This window comes from Drosophila pseudoobscura, chromosome X (genome assembly GCF_009870125.1).
Source record: "Drosophila pseudoobscura strain MV-25-SWS-2005 chromosome X, UCI_Dpse_MV25, whole genome shotgun sequence".
In the NCBI taxonomy this organism is placed as follows: Eukaryota; Metazoa; Arthropoda; class Insecta; order Diptera; family Drosophilidae; genus Drosophila; species Drosophila pseudoobscura.
In genome coordinates, this window is record NC_046683.1 from 15,194,403 (window position 1) to 15,216,677 (window position 22,275).

The 22,275-nt window shown below is 39.0% G+C and overlaps 1 protein-coding gene across 50 annotated transcripts in view; it reads right to left on the reverse strand.

Moving 5' to 3' along the window:
- The window catches only part of para (sodium voltage-gated channel paralytic), a 71,953-nt gene that overhangs the window by 13,800 nt on the left and 35,878 nt on the right, over positions 1–22,275 (reverse strand). For 7 of the 50 annotated variants that reach the window (XM_033385133.1, XM_033385130.1, XM_033385123.1 and 4 more), the window contains 12 exons: positions 19,729–20,006; positions 19,496–19,669; positions 17,898–18,060; positions 16,576–16,763; positions 16,241–16,484; positions 13,499–13,680; positions 12,257–12,739; positions 10,907–11,080; positions 6,618–6,740; positions 4,561–4,683; positions 3,348–3,542; positions 2,467–2,712 (listed from right to left, as the gene is read on the reverse strand). In XM_033385133.1, the coding sequence (XP_033241024.1) occupies positions 2,467–2,712; positions 3,348–3,542; positions 4,561–4,683; positions 6,618–6,740; positions 10,907–11,080; positions 12,257–12,739; positions 13,499–13,680; positions 16,241–16,484; positions 16,576–16,763; positions 17,898–18,060; positions 19,496–19,669; positions 19,729–20,006 (2,573 nt within the window). Of the gene's footprint in view, positions 1–2,466; positions 2,713–3,347; positions 3,543–4,560; positions 4,684–6,617; positions 6,741–10,179; positions 10,303–10,906; positions 11,081–12,256; positions 12,740–13,498; positions 13,711–16,240; positions 16,485–16,575; positions 16,764–17,897; positions 18,061–19,082; positions 19,246–19,495; positions 19,670–19,728; positions 20,007–22,275 lie in introns of all 50 variants that reach the window. The other 43 variants (XM_033385151.1, XM_033385150.1, XM_033385158.1 and 40 more) reach the window with 22 other exon arrangements.

Genomic DNA, 22,275 nt, shown 5'->3' on the forward strand with positions numbered 1-22,275 from the left:
AAAACGAAAAAGAACGGAGAATCAATCGTTGGACACCGACAAAACACATTGAAGAGAAGAGAGAAAAGGAATAGAAGAGTTTCGTATAAGTACATTTGGTTAATCATCGTCCTTATTTGCTTCTAAATTCATTATACAATAGTTTTATATGCACGATTACTATATAAGAAATCATCATTCAGTTGATAGAGATCGCATTGGTTTAGTTAGTTATATATTATACATACATACATAGTAGGTATATATTTTCTATTGATTTATATTGTTTGTTTTGTTGTTGTTCTAGTTCTAGTTCATTCATTTCATTTTCATTTCGTTTGTAGATCTGTGCCAATTGCAAACTTTTTTCCATGGTGTGTGGTTCTGTGGAGCGTTGCGCCGCGCACCTGCAGACGTACAGAGTAGGCGTATATGGGTAAACAGTAGAACAGTAGAACGGTAGAACGGTAGAACAGTAGAACGGTAAAACAATTAGGTTACATTGTTTAACAGTGACACAAAGTGCTAATAAGATATTCATATTGCGTTGATTATGTTTGGTTAAGGCTATAGAAAGAGTATAGAGTATAGAGTACACTACACGAGCGATATTGTATGTAGATAGAGATATAGGTAGAGTAGAGTAGAGTAGAGTATAGTAGAGTAGAGATCATTCGTAATGAGTGGGGAACGTGCAGTTTGTCAATTACATATGTACATACAAATATATATGTAAATACATATGTAGGTCGTCGGCAGTCAGTGGTCGTCTCTTGCTTTCTTTCAACATTTCTTGCATTTCGCATTTCGCATTGCTCTCATTTTGATACGATCGTTCGGTGACTAACACTAAACATGCCCAGAGTATGGTAGAGTAGAGTAGTTTAAAGAGAGAGTAGTTTATACTATTGTTAGAGACGTGCCAAGATGTACACTATATGCACATCCAGTATAAGTAGTAAAGAAACATGCATTTGGTTGCCATATCTAAGTAAGTGTTGAGAGTGGGGAGGGGGAGAGGAGTATTCATATAGATATATACATATAGATAGAGATTGTAGTTTTGCTTTTGCTTTTGCTTTTGGAATTTGAAATTTGATCGATCGTCCAGCTGATAAATGGCAGACATAAAAATGTTTAAGTACAGACGAACCAAACGGACACAATACTTAAATGTTGATATTGGAAATTAAGTATTAGAGTAGAGATTAAGAAAACGGTATGTTGCGAAACATGTTCCTCGCACTCAGGAGTCACTCAATGGCAACAGTAGCGTGCCACTACTTGTTATTACTGTCATGCACACCACTGCAGCTATTCCAGCGACTCAACTTTCGTGCTACTTTATCATCTGCTTCTTGTCGTTTTTGTTTCTCATGTGTCAAAGATCCATTAATTATTCGTTATCTTGACAAAATATTGCTAGGGATGGGGCCTTTATCATACATACATACGCACGTATGTACATATTGTGTACTCAACGGATTGCAAGGGTATTCGTTGTTCTTCAGCTGTACGGTTATATGGGTATTCGAGTATACCGGTGTACATACATATGTCCTTGTCAATGTTCGAATGTGGGTTCGGCACCCATCGGGGCAGGGTTTTGGCATAATATTAATCTCTGACTTGGGTTTGTTCTTATCATTGATATAAAAAGTCATGGTGCTTTAGATTCATTCATAATTTTCATACCAGATCAAACTTTAACCTAATTGTACTGATTTTCAATGCTTTAAAAGCAGGAAGTCTGTTATTCGTATTCTCGCCATGAATCGGAATGACAGTTACAGTCCATAATTGAATTGATCTCTAAACCAACTTGGTGGTACAGTTTGCAAAGATATTTTTTATCAATGTCTAGGTCAAAGTTCAGTGATATGGGAACGTAAAACTGTCTCAGTGGGATGGCGGTTGGTAGAACAGTTGTGTGTTCTCTCAATACAATTTAACATAGAAAAAAGTTGATTACATATATATACAAAATGTTATATATACAATTCGGATACGATTGGCACAGATTACGCGATCGAAATCTTGATTCTTTGCTTCTCTATTCTTTTCTCTTATTCATTTTTTATTGTTTGTTATTTGTTTTTTTGTTTGTTATTTTTTTTTTATTTTTAGGCATATGAATTGACATATTTCTAGAAAGTTATTGGAAACTTTAGTTTGTTTATAGTTATAGAACATCAAGTGGTGGAAGTCTAAGAAACGGAATTCATGGAAGCTTCTTGAGAATAGTGAAAATTTACAGAAAACTTTGAGATGGTTTCTACTGAAGAAGTATCGGAACACCACATGACGATTGCTCGAAAGAGCTTGAATGTGATTTTGTACCCTTTCGGGATTGTTTACAGTTCATTTTCATCTAAGTGATGTCTTGTTAGTTGGTTTGAAGTGATCATATTTGTTACTGTTTTAGATTGCCTATTGGCAATAGTTTTGTATTATTGAATTAAGAGGTTTTTTTTCTTGTTGTCTTACCCTTGGTCTTGGAATGGCTTTTAATGGTTTTTTAGAGCCCATCTTTTTCATAGCATTATAGTACTTTTTCTGATCTTCTGTCATGAACATTTCTAATGATCCACCTGCTTTTTTCTTTTGCTCATTAAAATTATCAATGATAACACCAATGAACAGATTGAGTGTGAAAAATGATCCAAATATGATGAAGAATACGAAATATAAATACATGTAGATGTTCGTTTCACGAATTGGCTGCTTGTCCACCTGTTATCGATTATGTGCGATTGCCAGTGCGATCGATCGTTGGTGAATTTTGTTTCGTTTCGGTTTTTGTGTCAAATTTTTTTGGCATGGCATCATCGGTTTGGTTTGGTTTGGTTGGGTTTCGGTATTTCGATTCGATTCATTTCGTTTCGGTGAATGGATCATTTTTAGTGTTGCAGTTGTGTTGGAGTTGTGTTGAAGTTGTGTTGGAGTTGTGTTGGAGTTGTGTTGGAGTGGTGGTGTGTTTGGTGTACCCATGTTTCGTTGTAGATGTTGTTGTTGTTTTGTGTTTGAGTGTCGTTGAGTTGTAGTTGTAGTTGTAGGGTTGATCATATATAAAAAAGAGAAAAAAAGTATATAGATAAAATTGTTTGATTAATAAAAAGTATCATAGATCGGAATTAGTTTGGTATTATATCATTATCGGTATACATATTGATTATGTATTTATAACTATGGATTTGCACTGCACTTTTTATTCCAGCGTTTTGTGTGTTCTTTCTTTGTGTGGTACTCGTATTTTTGTGTGTGTGTGGGCAAAGCGCATAGACAAGTACTAATGCAGTTCGATTTACGCATGTGTTTAGGTGTGATTATGTGTGAGAACGGTGTCAACTGTTAGGGGTGTACATTACCTCTCGTGAATCGATAGCATCGTTCATAATTTGTATCCAGCCTTTGAAGGTGGCCACTTGGAAAAGGCACAGATACGCGTTACCTACATGATCGAAATTCATTGCTGAATTCACCCACGTGTAGTTCTCGCTCTCGCAGGCATTGCGATTTGGTATGATCTCGTGGCTGAGCTTCGTGCCATTCATGTCCTCGCACTGTTTATCGTTGGTTTATCGGTGCAATCGTTCGGTGTTTCATCGGGTCATCGGTTCGTTGGTTCATTGGTCGTCGATGAGGTTGGGTTTGTTTTAATTTGAGTTGATTATGGAAAAATGTATTTCAGTTATGCGGGATAATATATATATATATATGTATATAGATAGATATAATAATATATATAGGTAGAGTCGGTTATAGTATAGGGCACTAGCTAGAATGCTGACTAGGTTTTAGGTGTGTGAGTGTCAGTGTTTGAGTAGCTAATTAGCTTGGCTTCGCCCTCTTGATCTAAACGATAGTTAGTTGATCAAAGCTTTTATTTGCTTGGCTTGGCTGGGATCTTTTGCCCTGTTTTTAGTTTTTTTTCTGTTTTTGGTTCTGTGCAAAAGGCAAAGAGTAGACTAAGGCTAGTACTAGGGAGTGTACTAAGGAAAACGGTAGTTGTTTAGTGCAGCAACTTTCGCATGGTCGCATACTCGTATAGCTATATAGTTTTTGATATACATATTCATGCTGTAGCCTAAGCTGAAGCTGAATCTGATTCTGATACTGGAACTGCAGCTGATTCTGATTCTGAATGAATTCGATTCGATATTATATACAATCTGCAAGAGTTTGTCTTCGGAGGTCGGTCTCCCTTGGTAGATCGGTTCGACAAACTCTTGTTTTGTCAACTTTGAACTTTGCATTTCAATTCATGTTTAAAACTCAACTATTTACGAAAAATAGATGCAAAGATACGCATTTCATTCGAGATTCGATTCGATTCTATTCAATTGGATATTTACTAATTATTGAATGCTGCTTGGAATTTGATTTGGATTTTGAGCCAAAATTGCCAAGAGAGGATAAATGAGCACACACGTTGACAGTTTGCATTCATTTTGCCTCCAGATTATGGCTTGGCTTGTCTTCGTATTATCTTGTTTTGGTATTTGGTTTTGGTTTCTGGTTTCTGGTTTTTGGTTTTTTGGTTTTTGTTTCTGGTTTTAGTTTGAAACGTTTGGCACGTACCTTAAAATATTTTCCAGCAAAAAGCTGTACACCCATTATGGCAAAAATTAGCCAAAATATTAGACACACCAATAGCACATTGAAGATGGACGGTATAGCTTGTACCAGCGCATTAACGACGACCTGAATTTGGTATTTAGCGTTTTTGTTTTATTTTTTGATATTTTTGTTCGCATGTTTTTTTTTTCAGTGTGTTGATTTTTTGATTTTTGATATAACCGATCACGATTTGGTCGTCGTTGGCAACGTCGATGATGATTTTGGTTGGGTTTTTGGTTGTTGTAGTTGTTGAAGTTGTTGTTGGGATACATGATGAGGTTGGTTGGTTGGTTAGTTGGTTAGTTGGTTGGGTGTGTGGGTGATGTGAGGGCGGTGGGTAGGGGAATAGAATATAATACAATAAATGCAGAGAGTTATTTAGTCAGTTTTTAATATAGATATATAAATATAGTTAAATACTTAGTTCAAATTGAATGTTAGACTCATGTATATGTATGTATGTTTATCTATATATATATGGATGAGCGGTGTGTGTGTGTGTGTGAGTGTGTGGGTGGATGGCAGCCTGGTTATTTATAGAGCGGGCACATAGTACGTACGGGATGGTAAGGCGGGATGGAATGAGAGCGGGTTGTGTGTCGGTGGTGTGTGCAGAAAGCGTGTGTGGGTGTGTTTGTGGGTGTGGTTGGTGGTGGTTTGGCTAACAAACACTAGTGACAGGCAGCGTGCGTTGCTCAACACTAAGTTAGGTCTATACAGCAGAAGATTTAGCAGAACACTTAACACCGGTAAAAGTAGATCGTTTAGAACGGTAGAACAGTAGAACGGTAACAGTAACAGTAACAGTAATAGTAGCGGTGATAACGATAACAAATAACGATACATTTGTCAGCGTGCAAGCAAGCACAAGATCAAGTCGAAATTTAGCTAAAAGTTAACTTAACCTAAAAACTAAATATGTTGATGGTTGAATGATTAAGTACACGCAGTTGTACATTACAGTACATTACAGTACAGTACAGTACAGTACAGTACAGTACAGTAAATTACAGTACAGTATTAGAGATGCAGATTATAGATGTATATTATATTGTATATGTATGATAATGCTAGTTCTAAATTCGATCGGCTATGCACTACGGTGCTGGTCAGGCAAGAGTTTCGATTGATTGTTGAATCAAGCGAATGTAAAGCGAATTTCTGAATTGAATTGGTAAAGTTTCGGATGAGCCAATTGTACGAGTACTAAGAGCGAGCGATGAGTATTACGAGAGAGACATAGAGGGGAAGAGAGACAGTCAGAAAGAGAGCGAGCAAAAACGCAACTTGTGTGATGGATAGACAGAGAGAGGAGAGAAAGAGAGCAGATGTGGCAAGGCAAAATTGTTGTCTTATTATGAGTAACGATTACGATTAACGATAGCTAAGAGTAACTCTAATAGTTTGCTTGTGTTCATGTTCGGCTGAATAATGAGAGAGGTACGAGTATAGAGAGTTGGAGTAAAAAAGTTAGTTGAGTAAGTAAGTATCAGTCAATCAATTACGATTACGCTTTACGGACTACGGACTACGGATAACGGATAACGGATGCATCAAAGCTATCAAAGTTGATGGATAAACACATGTAATCAACTGCTGCACTTGTACGGATAGTTATGAATTTATGGGTCCATAGTGGGCTAGTATGTTGAAATTTCATTAAATACATAAATTGGTTTCTTAGGTGTTTTTTGTTAGTTTGGTTTGGTTTGGTGGCATGAATGGCTAGTGTAAGTACGAGTAGAGAGGGGTTAGGGGTAGTACAGCGAGGAGGCGAGCGTAAAGAGTTGCCAGTAGTAATTTTGATGAGAGTTGGGTTGGTTGGCGCGCTGTTAGATCGATTGAAATACGATTTACGATATACGATATGCTGATATTGGTTGATACTGATATACTGATATTGATGAAATTGTTGGTTGGTTGTTTGGTTGTTTGTTTTGTTTTGTTTTGTGGGTTGTTTGGTATTTGGTATTGGTATTGTGGTATTTGGTGGGTGGTTATGTATGGAAAGTACGTACCCTCATGCCCTGCATACGGGACATGGCACGTAGTGGTCTCAGTGCTCTTAACGTTCGCATAGTCTTGAAGGCTTGAATACCACCAGCTCCAACAAGTGAAGCAACGAAGTTGATAAGCGATACCTAGTTTCGATATAGTTCGAATAGTGCCAAGTTTAACAGAGTTGCATATATAGATAGAGAGATCTTTCAACAAAATTATCAGTTCACATAAAGCATAAAAACGTTTCTCTCTGTTCTTCTTTGGTTTTCTGTTCTTTTTGGGCATTTTCTGTAGTTTCTGTTGAGGAATTTCTGTTCTGTTCTGTTGGGTGATGGGTTCTTTTTAAGTTGTTGTTGTTTTATGGTTCTGTCTGTCTGTCTAACTGAATAACTGAAATAAGCTTTAAAAAGAACTCCGTACGGGTTTCATCTGCTGCTCGAAGGGTACGCGGGGTACGCCAGGCCTTGCTGGGGTCGGTTGGGGCCCTATGGATACCGATGCGGATACGGATACGTATACGTATACGTATACGGAGAACTTACTTGCATTACCTCTGAGCTGTACTGACTTAGGGTTCTTAATGATAGCCTAATGTACGATATAAGATATAGTATTATATACGAGTAGTTATTGTATATGTATGTAGATAGGTGTAGATCTTCCGGCAAATAAATATATATAGTTGTGGTTACAGATACAGTAGTAGTAGTAGTAGTAGTAGACGTAGACACATAGACACATAACAGGTTAACACATACATATGCATATACGAGCACGAGTATATGAGTATATGGATTTGGTTTAATTTGGTTGTACGAGAGTATGTTGTGTACTGGTAGTAGTTTCGGTTCAATCCAAAATTCTAATGGAACGCTTACTGCTCCAGGCGGAGCGTCAAACGGAGAGGGTAAGGGGGGCGGGGCTCAACAAGACAGAGGCATGGTTTGGTATACGAGTAGTTGTGTTGGTTGAGCGGGATCGGGGGACCTAGCAGTAATAGTAACAGTAATAGTAATAGTACTAGACACATTTGGGGGGCCTGAGGGGACGACACACACACAAATGGTGACTGGTGAGCTCTGTCTAACATTGCCTACGGATATTGATCATTAATTTCGCACCATCAGCCGCACCGCACTCCACAATGGACGAATTCGGTATACACACGCCCTGAATGAGACTGGGATGACGGATGCAAGATCGATCAATGATTACTGATTGCTTATAGATGGTGGGCTAGGGCTAGGTGCGGCCAGCGATCGGTAGATTGGCATAGCACTAAAATGTATATACAACCTGATTCGAATAAGTTGATCTGATTGGATCTGATTTGATTTGGGCGGCTGGTAGGACACAACAATTTACTGGGCGCATGCATGTACCTCCAGGCGTCCATTGTGCAGTCGTGCGACCTCATCACTAGGTTCTCATTGAAATGGCTTTCGGTTTTTCATTATTTTCTTCTTGATTTGTCTTTATAATGACACATTTTTGCTCAAACTTTGCTGCCGGACTCGATTGGGTATTGTGGAGAAAATTGGAATTGATTTAAGTGGGTTGAGTAACCCGGAGTTAGCCCAGACCAAGCGATATCATTTTGGGAGTGTGGAGTGGGACGGGACACGTCCGAAGCACGTGCCACGCGACTGTCGATTGCGGCTTACTTTTAAGTAAAACACTGCCACCACTGCGTATGAGCGACAATCGCACTCGATGTTCGGTTCTGGTTGTTCTGATTGTACTGATTGTGGTACTGGTTCAATATACAGTATATATATATACATATACGAGCAAACGATATTGGTTCTATACACTAACGACGCGTACGCGTCGCGAAGGTTTTATTTTGTTGTTTCTTTTGTTGTATTGTACAATGCAGTGCAGTTGCAGTGGCCCTTGCCACGGATAGTTCACTTGGTTATCGATTATATAGGGATATGCATAGTCTATACACATATATATCGGTGCCGCTAAGTTTGAGGGGTGGGGCGGTGGAGCTGGGTGAAATGGTGATCCGTTTCCGGTTCAGAATTCGTGTCTTTATGTGGGCTGTGGAGCTGGAGCTTGGACTGGGGCTGGGGCTGGGGCTGGGCTAGAGGAGATGGGGATATCTAACTATCCTAAGTGTAAGACATCCAACGATATAGTACGGGTATTCTTAGGAGGGAAGGACATCAACTTGGGAGAATACGCGGGTGATCATTGGGGTAGGGGGGTAGAGGAGGGGAGCAAGAGCTACCTCTAGCTATGGCTAAACTCTAGTTCTTGAACCAAACTACTTGTACACCTGTTCGTATAACAAATAACAGTATATATATATGTATATATATATTCGTTGTTGTATTCTTAGTTCTAGTTACGGTAATACGTATGGTACACAAATATGTAGATATGATACGACTTTAAAGCTAGGACTAACCTACTCGTCTGATCTGATCCTAAATGACTAGCTTACAGTATTATTTACGGTATGTAGATACATATGTACATATGTATGTAAATATGTAACAAAGCTGAAGCACGCGATGGCAGCAACTTGAGTATGAATACGAGTATTACTATGTATATAGAAGCCTTGTTGAGCTGCCTACAAAGCATCTGTTATGCACAGATAAGGAGCTTTTGCGCTTGTCTTTAAAAAGTTAAAGCTACAATTAGGCAACAGTAGGTACATACATACAATATGTAATTAGATACGGGTATAATAGATGTATATAGATGGATATGATAGAGTAGATTAACGTAAACATTTAAATGGAACAAGGAATGTACAGAACTGGGCGGTATAACAGTTAGCATGGTACTGCCCGAAGCACAGTGTAAAAGATGTCCGTTCGGACAGTTGACGGCGTATGTATAAGAAAAGGACTCCATATTGTACTCATACACTCCTTCACACATACACAGACATCGATGGGAGATGATTTAAATCGAATATTACATTTGGCTGGGAGAATTTCGCAGGCACTTGCCAAGTGGCCAACGGAGTACATGGAGAGGTGTGCGGTTGTTGCTGTTGTTATTGCGACATGCCATTCCGAAGGGTATGCAAGTTTGTATAACAGTTTTGATTACACCCAGTGTTGAAAAGTGACAAGAGCAGTAGCAACCGCACAGGTTCAATAGCAGTTAGGATTATAAGTAGAAGGGCAGGTAAGCTTTGGTATTGGTTTTTTTGGTTTTTGTTTGGCTTGGTGATCGAACAACATTTAACGTATATACGGGTATATAGATTTACATATGTATTTCAATGGAAGTAGTACGAGTATTAGGTTAGTTAGCACACATACATATTTAGCCCGCACACTCGCGCATACATACATACATAGGTATTACAAATATATGAAGTATACAGTATACACCGACAGCAACAGAGAATGCGAATGAGCACGATACACACAGAGAGAGAAATTGATTGACAGAGAGAAACAGAGAGGAAGTGACAGAGAGTTGTACAGAGAAAGACACAGAGAGAGAGACAGAGAGAGAGATAGATAGAGAGATAGAGATATCCATCGAGACAGAGACAGCGACAGAGACAGACAGCGAATAATGTGGATGCGTTTGGACTCTACTTACTTTCATGCCCTCCCAGCGCGAAACGGCTCGCAGCGGTCGCAGGGCTCGCAGCGTACGCATCGAGCGGAAGGCGGGCACATCGTCGGCCCCGGACCACACCGCAGCCAAATTAATTAGGGACAGCTATAGGACCACATTAGGACAGAGGTTTAGCGACTCGGAAACTCAAATAGGAACTCAAAATTGAATGGAAATCGAAATCGAAATGGAAATGGTCTTGGCATGGGCTGTGTATGACTACGGATGATAAAGTACTGTAGGGGCTTATCGAACTAAGCTATCATGATTATCTATGCTATAGCTGTTATATACTATGGTACATGGGTTACTCTTTGTTACAGTTTACTGGTTTATCATACAGGGCTCTATATCGGATCTATAGCTGAATATACATTTGCAGATACAAACTGTTATACTGTCCTATGCAGCACACACAGTTTGAGGGGGATAGTAGAGGCTGAACTGAAAATTCTTAATGCGTCCAAGAGTTTGAGTACGAGAATGTTTCAATTACGTCTCAATTACGTCAAATGGTCAATTGGTCAATGGGTCAAATGTAAGTGAGTTCAGCCCGGATTCTCAGTTCGAGATGGTAGCCGTGATTGGGTTCGAGTTACAGTTACAGTTCGAGTTAAAGTTGAAGTTGAAGTTCGTTCAAAACATAAAAGAGAGATAGATTGTCGAAAGCAGAGGGAGATCGAGCTACATGGGTAACCGTTGGACTTACCATGACAATGACGAAATCGAGCCAGCACCACGCGTTCGTGAAGTACACTTTGAAGCCGAGCGCCAACCACTTGATTAACATTTCCAAGAAGAATATAACCGTAAATATTCTGTCCATATAGTATAAAATATCCTGCAGTATGGGTCTTTGTGGCAGATGTACATCTTCTAATGCCTGTTGTGAGTGTGTGGAGAGTATCGTATCATATCGGTTACCGGTTACCGATTCGATCAGGCGAATTCGGATTCAGTAGATTCGTAGTTCACAGTTGGCATATTCATAAAAGAAATACATTGACATTTACATTGGCATTATAGAGGGTGTGGGGAGTATGAGGTTACATTAGACGTGTTTAACAATTATCTAGAAGCAGTATAAGAAGCTATATATAACATTAATGATTATTGGAATGGTTAGTGCTGCAACGCTGCCACTTTGCTGGCAGTCAAAGCTTTACTGTACTGCTTTACTGTATAACAATTTATATTTTTTCTTTTTTCTATTATTTTGTTTGTTTTTTTTTCGTTTTTTTTTTTCTGATCTTCTTGGGCGCAAGAAAAATGGCAACTTGTTGGTGTCTGTTCTTCGTTGTTCACGGACAAATCAAAGTCAAACGCAATTAAAGAAAAATTTTCAAAGAAATTGAAGACAAAATTCTTGAAATAATACGCACAAAGCGTCTACATCTAGGTCTATATAATATCAATGGCTATGTCTAACACAAAGTGTTCTACGCTGTAACTGGAGTTTTGCCAGCTTAGGCAGAGACACAGGCCGTTTGACTGGAGTGTGCCTAGACCTAAGAGGAAAACTCAACTCGATTCGATCTAAAGTTTCAAATAAACAAATCAAACAAAGAAATTTCGAGGGTTAACTGCTGAAGGCGGAGGCCTCAGCCTTTGCCATCAGCAGAGGAAACATAAAACTACGAACCAATGTATTTAAGTCTAGGCTAAACTATGCTGAACTGTTCTAACGCTGGGATCAAACAAAAGAGTTCTTTAGGAGAGGAGTTGGAAATGAAGCAATCAACTTTGGTAAAGTTTAAGCAAGGCTTGATTAACTACATTTTCGTTTGTTCTTTTTGTTTCTTGACTTTTACTGAATTGAATTGAATATGGGATCGATCTGATTTCTGATTTTGATTCTGATTCTGATTCGAAAAACTGTTGCAAGCTACGATTTGCGTTTTTAGCATGTAAAAAAGCAAATGACAGAAATTTGCAACAATCTCTAAATGGCAAACAATAGTCATTCTTTTCTCTTTTTGAAATACTTTTTTTTGTTCAGATTTTTGATATAATTTTTTTTTGGTTGGTTTTGATTAATTTGTTGTTGTAGTTGACTTACCAAAGCTAAGCTACTCATTAAAATCATAGTGATAACAGCTGTTTCAAAATATTTATTTTCAATTAATTGAAAAGTTTTCAGTCGTAAATTGCCCCATCCTTGCCAGAATGGCGAGTCATCATCACCGGCTAAGATCGGAAATTTCTTATAGTACGAATCGGGGCAGCAATCAGCTGGATATTCGTCGAGTATATCCTCATCGGTTGCATGTATGATGATGTCGCCGTCGAGCGGGCCCTCCTCCAATTCGCCCTCCTCGTCGAGCTCCTCGTCGAGACCTAAATCCTCCTTGCTGGCGTCCCGCTTCTCCTCGCCCTCCATCGTCTCGGCGCTGCCCTTGTGGCTCTCGTCCTTGAATGGTCGATTCTTATGGCTACCATATGAGTTAATGCTGGCAGTGTCGTCGTCCTGTAAGGACAAACCTCTATGGTTTAGCTCGTGTTCCAGTCTATTGTCTTGGTGGTTAATTGAGTTGCCAATCATCTGTATAGTTATAGTTATATATATATATATATATTTATATATATTGACATATTTTTGTATTTTTTTGGTTTTTGTTTTTTTGTTTTTTGTTTTTGTTTTGTTGTATTTTAGTATAATTTATTTTGTATTTTTTCTCAACGGTTTCAGTTCATGTGTTTCAGTTTCAGTTGGGTGGTGGTGGTAGTGGTTGGTTTAGTTCGTTGGTTTGTTGTTTGGATTTGTTGGTTTAGTTTCGGTATTTGTTTTGTTTTTTTTTTGTTTTTTTCGATTGATTGGGTTGTGGAATACACACACATAACGGTACACATGTAGACAGTTATGTGTTATAAGAAAAAAAGGTGGCAATTTAATGAACGAAAAAGAGAAACGAACAAATAATGTAAATCAATTTCTTGTCGTTACGAAAATTATTTGTATATAATAATAAGGAATTCAGGTATTCAGGCATTTGGGAGGAGTAGTAGCGGTTGTTGTAGTAGTTATAAATGGTATGGGGGAAAGGTATGGTATGGGGAAAAGGTTACGTGGGCTGGTGGTGGTATAGGTACTATCACAAGTTAAAACATACTCGTATCGAGCAAGGGATTCGACTTCGACTTTGATTTTGAATTGGAATCGGCATCGGAATTGGAATTTGAAAGAATTCAACTCCACTTCAGTCCATTCCAATTCAAATTCCAAATCGAAATTCAATCTCAAATTCAGATTAAGGTTCAGATTCGTGTGTTTGCGAACTGTTTTGGAATCGATTGTATTTACCGTTGCGTTATTTAGATATTTGGATTTCTTCGGCTTGTTGTTCTTCATGTCGCCGTGTATCGTGAACTCCATGCCATCGCCGATGGCTACCTCCAGCTGTGTCGCCTCCTTGATGCCCTTCTTGATGAGGCCGTCGGCGAGTATCTCGTCGTGGCCCAGCTCCAGCTCGTTGTCGCCGTGCTCTGCAGATATACAACGACAAACGCCTTTGCCTTTCGTATCCCATGTTCGATTGTGTTTTGTTGTGTTTTTTTTTTATATATATATATTTATATGTATATATGTTTACATAATTGGTTCGATATATACATATGTAACGTAACAGAGGTATGGCATATACATATACAGATTTGTACGGATGGGCAATGACGATTGGTTGGTTATTGTTGCGAAATCAAAAAGCGAAACGAATTTATAATTCATACAAGCAGTTGCCGTTCGCATTAAAGTTGTTGTTGTTGTTGTTGGTTGTTGGTTGTTGGTTGTTGGTTGTTTATCGATCATTTGGTGGATTTTGATTTGATTTTGATTCGATTTGAGATGAGACGAGACGAGATTCGATTCGATTCGATTTGTTTTGCGCGTTGTTTTGATACGTTGGCCAATGCAATGCAATACGATTTTGGTTACATTTTGTTTTGAATTTTTTTTTTTTGGGAAATCATTTGTGAATCAAGCCATAACAAATGAAAAGAATATAGATAGATAGTACGGTTAATTCTCAATATTTGGATTCAAATCTTCAAATCGATAACGACACACAAAAAGGAACACAAAACACATTTAGTCAGCGTCTCCGCAGTTCGTGTCTCTGGTGTTTTCTGGGTGTCATGGTGGTTCATGGCTCGTGTCTCGTGTGGTTCGTGTTTAGTGGGTTTTTTATTAGTTTTTTAGTTTTGTGGCTTGGAAGCAGGAGGAGAAAGGCTCACAACACAACAGCGAACAACACAAATCGCAAAATGAGGGATGGAATGATCGTTTTTCTATCGGTGAACTGAATGAACTAAATGATTAACTAAATGAACTATGGAATCAAAGCGGTTCCACCAATCAGCGCCGCCAGTGTGTGTCGCCAGTGTGTGCGACTACTTTACTGTTGCCGGCCAGTGTTTCGATTAACTAAATGAACTAGTGAGCAAAACCAAACGAAAGAGTTTCCACCAGCCGGCATCAGCTTCAGTTTCAGTTTGGTTTCCACTGCGCGAGATGCCGATTAATGGAGAGCTTTGGTAGACGAACTAAAAATGAGGTGGTAACGAAAACTTTGATGAGATTCCTTCCACCAGTTAGCTCTTCCACCGATCTACCGCCAAGCTACTAGTGGAAGTGGAATTGAACAGGGGGTAGTGGAACAGGTAGTGGTTGACTGATTGAGTGACTTAGTGGGTGAGTGGGTGAGTGATTTGAGTAGCTACGATTGAAATAAAACTCCATACATATTACTAAAACACAGACAGTAAATCGAACGAAAAATAAAACACAAGATTTAGAAGGAGAATAAGAAAAGTTCGTAACACTATGAAGGATAAAATCCACTGTTTTACTTTCAATTTATATAATTTCTGGTTACAATGGGATTCTAATATTGTTTTCGCATCGTTTACTTTTCGTTTCGCAATGTTTCAGTAATGACAGCTAGCCACACAATTCAATTCAAAACGTCTGCAATTTGCCATCGGGAATTTCAATCGGAATCAATATGTTTTGGTCTGGCCAGAGGTCTGGACTATAGAAAATGCAAAATGTTTTGTACAAGGATGTGGGGGGAAACCAAAACATGACACGAGAATGAGGGCAGCGGGGGTGTGGCAAGGGGGGGGGGTGGGGTTTGGATACAAACAAGGCCAACTAACTTTTAGCTAGTTTCAAAGAATTCAACTAAAGTTTCAACTGCTAGCAATATCGTCGACGAGAAGGATCAAACTAGTGTACAAAATGTTGAAGAAACTTTAATACTATCTAAGGAAAATATATGTATAATACGAGTAGCTGTTATTTGTATTTGGTTATACGATTTACGGTTTTACGGTTTTACAGTCGTTTCATCTAAATACAGACTATCTAAGTAATGCTGAGAAAGTATGGCAACGTTTGCGATTTGTCTGGTTGTTTGTTGGGTGGTATGATATGATCGCAAGTCCCTCTCTTGGAGCTCAGAGGAGCTCTGAGGTGAGGTCGATCGGTTGCGGGAATCACTGACCAGTTGAACAACAACAATTGGGTTCAAATCGAACGGAAACCGATACGAATATTGAAATACACAAATACGAAATACAAATGGCATAAATATCGATATGGCTATCGATATGGGTATCGAGATGAGGCTGTATTTGAATACTGAATATTGAATACTGAATATAGAATATAGATACATGTATGGCTGATACGGATGGCTGGGCTTTTGGGGAGAGGTACGATACGGTACATAAGAACACGTTGAACTAACTAAGGAGAAATTGCAAATTGTCAGCTAAGAACGTTCTTTTTTGTTTTGTTTTGGTTACTTTTTGGATTTACTTTACAGAAAGAACTGTTTACTGTTTACAGAACACGAATTGGGTTTGATTTTGAGTTCGATACTGATATACTGATATTGATTTAATATCGATTACGCAATTCAATTACTGGCCAATGGTGAAGTTGAAGTTAACGTTAACGGTATACGCAATTATATCACTGGTAGTATACGTATTATCATATAATTAAAAGTAGTTATTAATTGGAAAACAAGTGGATAAAAACCTTCGCTCCAAATCCAACTGATCTGGTTGGTCCTCTCACCTGATGGTTGATCACTTATTTGATTTGTCAATTTGTTACGTATTAACTTGAAACAATCAGCAATATTACGCTTAACCCAACTTTTAAATCGGCCAATTCGATTGAAGGCCTCGGCTATTTTATTGGTGTCGTTATCGGCTGTCGGCGCTGATAAGCTAGATGAGCCAAAATTGGACAAAAGCAGGGCTAAGAAAAGGTTAAGAACCTGCAAAGAAAGTGCATTAGATCGATTTGAAGGGCCCCCCTTCCATCTGCTATCGATTTTCATATCGATTTATCGGCCTAACGCTACTCACCACTAGATTGCCGATAACAACGGTGGCCAAGAAGAATGGAATGCACGATACATCGCCCACGTACATGCAGTCCCACATTGACTCGATCCACTCGCCGCATAGCACCCGAAACACGATCATGAAGCTGTGCATAAAGTCGGTGAAGTTCCAGCGTGGCAGGTCGCCGTCCGGGAAGCGATCCTTGTGATCTATGGCCCAACGGAGAGGAGATCAGTGTTAGTCAACGTCATTACTGATTACCGATCAACGATCGAGTCAACGATCGTTTTCACTCGGCTTCACGTCTTTATCTTTGGGTATCTCTGGTGTTTTGTTTGATATTTTGATTCTATTGGTTTCGTGTCAAGCCACATACAAAAGCGTGTGCAAAAAGTGTTCAGCTTAGCGGGCACTCACAAAAAACAGTGTTTCAAATGGCAGAAAAAAAAACCAAACAGAAAAGGAAGAAAAGTCGAAAAAAGTATCGCACGCCCATCATCATATGGTAATATTATCACGATCTCACAGGCTAGAGCTACGAAAGTGTGTAGCTAAGTTAGGATTGCGTTCTCAAAAACAAAAATGTATTTAGGAAAAAAAAATCAAGTATTCGAGCTTTGACTAAAAATGAGTTAGGAGAAAAGTTAGTTGCTGCTGCTTGGCGTGCACGCCAGTACTTACAGAGGAGGGCGCGTAGACGGGGGACACTGAACTCTTTTCAATATAAAATAAAAAAATTAACAGAACAGAACATAATAGAACAGTACGATCTTTTCCCCGCCCAATGAAATGATCAGTCATTGGGCCACCATCTTTTGGGGCTGTACAAATATCAGACTGTGGTATTGGTAGTTCTCCAAACTCCGAATTCCGAGCGACATCATTCAGTGTCGTATAACAAATCAGGTTAGATGGTTATACAAATTTACTTAAAATCATTAAAGCCTTTGATGGGAACAAAGTATTTTTCAAGGAACGTTGTTACGAAGTGTTCCCTAGTGTTTGCAACTCTCTGATTCGTTACACAGTGGATTCATAAATGTGTGTGGTAAGAAAAAGGAAAAAGTGAGTACGAGTATTGGTGAACACAAAACAACAGACATACAACTGTGGATACTTATGAGATATGTTTTTAGTAGTATTTTAGTAGGGATACACTGATCCAACAGACACATAGACATACAAATATGTATAGACACGATTACAGATTACAGAGATACAGGGTGAAGTGAACAGAAAAGTAACACACAAATCGAATATAGAAACTCATGTATGGGGCAGATCGGTGAAGGAAGAGAGAGAGAGATGTGGGTGGATGGATGGATGTGTTGGGTTGGACTTACCATGATAATTCTTTCCGAACAGTTGCATTCCCATCACCGCAAAGATGAAGATGATAATGCAAAGTACAAATGTCAGATTACCCAAAGCGCCCATGGTGCGTCCCATAATCGAAATAAGTAAATTAAGTGTTGGCCAGGACTTGGCCAATTTGAATACACGCAGCTGCATTTTGCGAATTCGTTTTGGTTTGATATCATTTTGGGGGATCATTCATGGTTCGATTTGCGATTGTTGCGAGTGTTGTATGGAAGGTCGATTTATGGTCGAATTTGTATCGATCATGTTCATTATTTTTATTGGGATTCGGTTTGATTTGATTTTTAAGCCGGGCAAAGCGTTAGGAAAATATATTGAAAAAAATTGTATATAGGTTATGTAGCATTATTCCAAAAAACGATTTAAAATTTATATGTGAAATGTTTGCTGCCTAGGCAGCCGCAGATCACGGCTGAATCGTGCACAGCACGGCACAGCAATCTCTTACTATTCGATCCGAATGCTGTGCCCGATCCATACGAGGAGTATACATAACATACAGTACTATATTTACATATACTATATATATGTATGTATGTACAGTTTCTATCATTCCTAGTTATAGGTTTAGTAGATGCCTAGGTTACGGTTGGGCCTAAGAAATGTGTCACACATTCGCTCAAAATGCCGCACAGTTTTCTCTCTAAAGAAAATACAAAAATTTCAGGGCTTTCCAGCACAATTTTCAGTTGTCGGCGAATTGGCAGAAAAGCGGAATCTTAATCAAAATCAAGCTATAAAAGAAAAGAACAGAAAAGAAAACCGTGCCCAAAGCGTGGCTCTCTCTTTGAGTTCTCGGATTAGGCGAATTCGATCTATAACGCAAGTGTGTTGGTTGTCAAGGCTATGGCTAATGCGTATTGTACGAGTACGAGTATACATACATTAATAGTAGGAATATTGATTTAAAAGAAATGTTTATAAAGGTAGAAAAAGGTTGAGGTAAAAAGTTAAGTAAATTGCACTAAGAAAATTGGTTCATTGCACGCTAGAACTTTGCTTTCAATTCGAGATCTCAATTGGGAATCGATTGGGAAATGGATACGTGGTATATCGAAAGAGTATCGGGGCAGGATCAGGAAAGGGCTAGGGTGGGAGTGGGAGTGACTCTTGGTCTGGGGGTATTCGATTGGTTTCTCCTATAGTACCTGTGTAGTTCTTGCCAAATAGCTGCATGCCCATAACCGCAAATATGAAGATTATAATGCATAGGACGAAGGTCAGATTGCCCAGAGCGCCGACAGTGCGACCCATAATCGATATGAGCAAATTTAGCGTTGGCCATGATTTGGCTAATTTGAAAACACGCAGCTGCAAATTGCCAGGAAAGGGATTTAAACATAGTATGTATATGGGAATCGGATTCGCATTCGAATCAATACGAGAATATCACGTTAGTACAGTTACAGTTGCCTTTGAGTTAAGTTAATGTTAAAGTTAGAGGTTAGCTAGGGATATCAAGAATCTCCAGATCGTACGACTAAGATTTCAAATTAGGTCTAGGCTAGTGGAGAGAGCACACATATATATGTATCAATCTCTGTTCCGGCTTGAGGCTTACCAAACGAAACGAGCGCAAGACGGAGAGGCCCTGAACGCCCTCGAGGCCCAGCTCCAGCAATGAGAGGGCCACAATGATGAAGTCAAAAATGTTCCAGCCCTCCTGGAAATAGTACTTGGGGCTCATGGCACACAGTTTCATGGTTGCCTCAATTGCGAATGTTGCCGTGAAGAACTGAAACAAATCAAAACATCAGAAATGGATGGTCACATATCACATAGGGGCATACTCACATAATTGCCACTCTTGAGGATGCGCTCCATCTCCTTGTTCATGTCGTGGTGGTCCATGGCCATGAACATCGTGTTGACCACAATGCACAGCGTGATGAAGAGCTCGACAAAGGGATCGAAGACGATCAGCGAGATCCACTCCTGTAATTTTAACCAAGCCCAGCAACAGTCCCACACACAAAACACTTCGATGCCTTTCATTAACGCTTCGAGGGCCTTGTCTTTGAACGTCGGCCCATCCTCATCATCGTCCTCTGTTGGGAAATAGTAAACGGAGACTGAACCATACAAAAATTTGTTATTAGTGGTGATTTGACCAACTTTGACTCAGCCAGATTTCTTGTTACTTTAGATTTCATTTTCTTTTCGTTTCGTTTAGTTTAGTTTCTTTTCTTTTGTTTGTTGGTTGAAGCTTCATTGCATTGGATATTATTCGTTAAGCAAACGGTTCAAAGTTCGTGTCTTGTGTGAGAGAGGCTTTGGCTTTCAAATATTTTACTTATTTTCAATTGTTTGCTATTGTTATTGCTTTGCTTTTGTTTTGAGAACTTTGCATATTACGAAAACCAAAAATATATAGGTGGTATACAAGAGTTTAGTTTCAAATGTAAGCGCAAATTCAAATACGATAGGTTGCAACTAAACTGAACTACTGGTTCGGATCGGTCGTTATACCGATATACCGATACACCTGAAAGCAGACCTATCGATGCACGATATACTGCCGCGGCAAGCGTTTCGTGTCCGTGTTCCCCTTTTTCTGCGTCTGTCCGAATTTCGTATGTAGCTAATTGTTTTTGATGTTGATTTTCGTACAGTACAGTACAGTACAGTACATTATTCTTCAACTAAAAGCAGATTGTTTATTTCTACGAGTATGTGCGACTAATGCTGGTTCTTTTCTGGAAGTGGAGTGGCTTTGGGTTCACTCACGGAACTAGTTCGGACTCGAAGCCCCTGCGAAGGGAGGGTTACTAGAAGTAGGAGGCAGATACAGCGTTCCCGGCTAACTACTAGGCGAATCATATTCCAATACAATCGTTGTTCTTCGCTTCAATTACAAGTTAATTTTTTTTTAGGAATATAGTTGTAATGTATGTAAATTGTAGATTTAGATTTGCTTATTTCATGAAAATCATTAGATAACGGTGATGTGGTTTGACTAAAAAAATGCTCTACAAATTTTTCAACGGAAGCATGCTCTAATTATTAATTAATTATAGTTATATACGAGTATTTGACATTTTTAATAGTAATGTTCAATTCAGTTCAATTCAATTCAAAATTCAAAATAACTACGAAATATACGAAAATTAAATCATCTAATTGAAGGGAGAAAATCATCATCGAATGCGAATAGTAGAAAAATACAAGTTCTAGCTAGATCATGCACTAAGTATTAACAAATATTCAAAGTAACAAAACAAATCGACATAGGAGGAGAATCCATACTGGTCTCGGATCATTTTAGAAAGTTGTGTCAAGTCGAGCCTCTCTTCTGGTTCTAGCCATGAGCAGCCTGGCCAACGAGGCGCCAGGAGTGGGAGAAGGGAAGATCAACTTCTGTCCCTTCTCACGCTGCGGGAGAGTATCGCGACCTCAATGGCCAGGTGCTCCTTATTTGGTGGTAGTGTGTTTGTGTGGCTGTGTGTGTGTGTGTGTGTGTGTGTGTGTAGGGGAGAGGTGGAGCGTGCTCTGAAGCAGCGGTAACGAATTGCGGAAGCGGCCAAAGAGAAGCTGCTGCGAGAGAGATAAAGCAGAGAGCAGCAGTACACTCTTTAAAAGCCTGGATCCACTAGGCTTCATTCGGCGCCATAACCATAATGGAATGAGTTCATTCATATGAGAAAAGACATTACCACTTGTTTTCCATGTGAATGGCAAATTGCTAGTCACACGTAAACGTCAGGGAACAGGTCAAGTCTCAGTGGAAGCTCTATCATTCGAGAATGGGGCTGGGGATGAGGTGCTGGTGGAACCAGGCTTCAAGCACGACACAGTCGCTGGCTGTGTGAGAATGTGGGTGGGCAGAGGCAAACATATGTATCTTTATCAACTATCAGTGAGTGTGTTTATTTGTAGAAGTGTGTCTGTGTGTGAGTGTGAAATGTTTTGGCTTGCTTGCTGTTGCTGTAGTAGATGTTCTTTTTGTTATTTTTTTTTAAACATTTGTTGCATAAGTTTTTGTTTGTTCGCTTTCTTCTGTTAGCATCAACGGCATTAAATAAAATGGACGAGTCAAAGAAGTCATTCATTGGATATATATATATATATGTAGATATATATGCATATGTATATATAAAAATATGTTCTTGTACGCCTTTTAGTTCTTGGCAGAGTTCAAAAGTGGAGGAAACAAAAATGAGAATCAAAATTATATATATATATGTATATATATGTATATGTATTCACAGAGATTATGTAAATCGAACCGAACAGAAAATAAAAGAGCATGGGTTAACCAAACAAAATCATATATCGTTCAGGATTTGAGGGCTATATTAATCGATGCACAGGCACAGGCACAGACACAGGCAGGCACAGGAA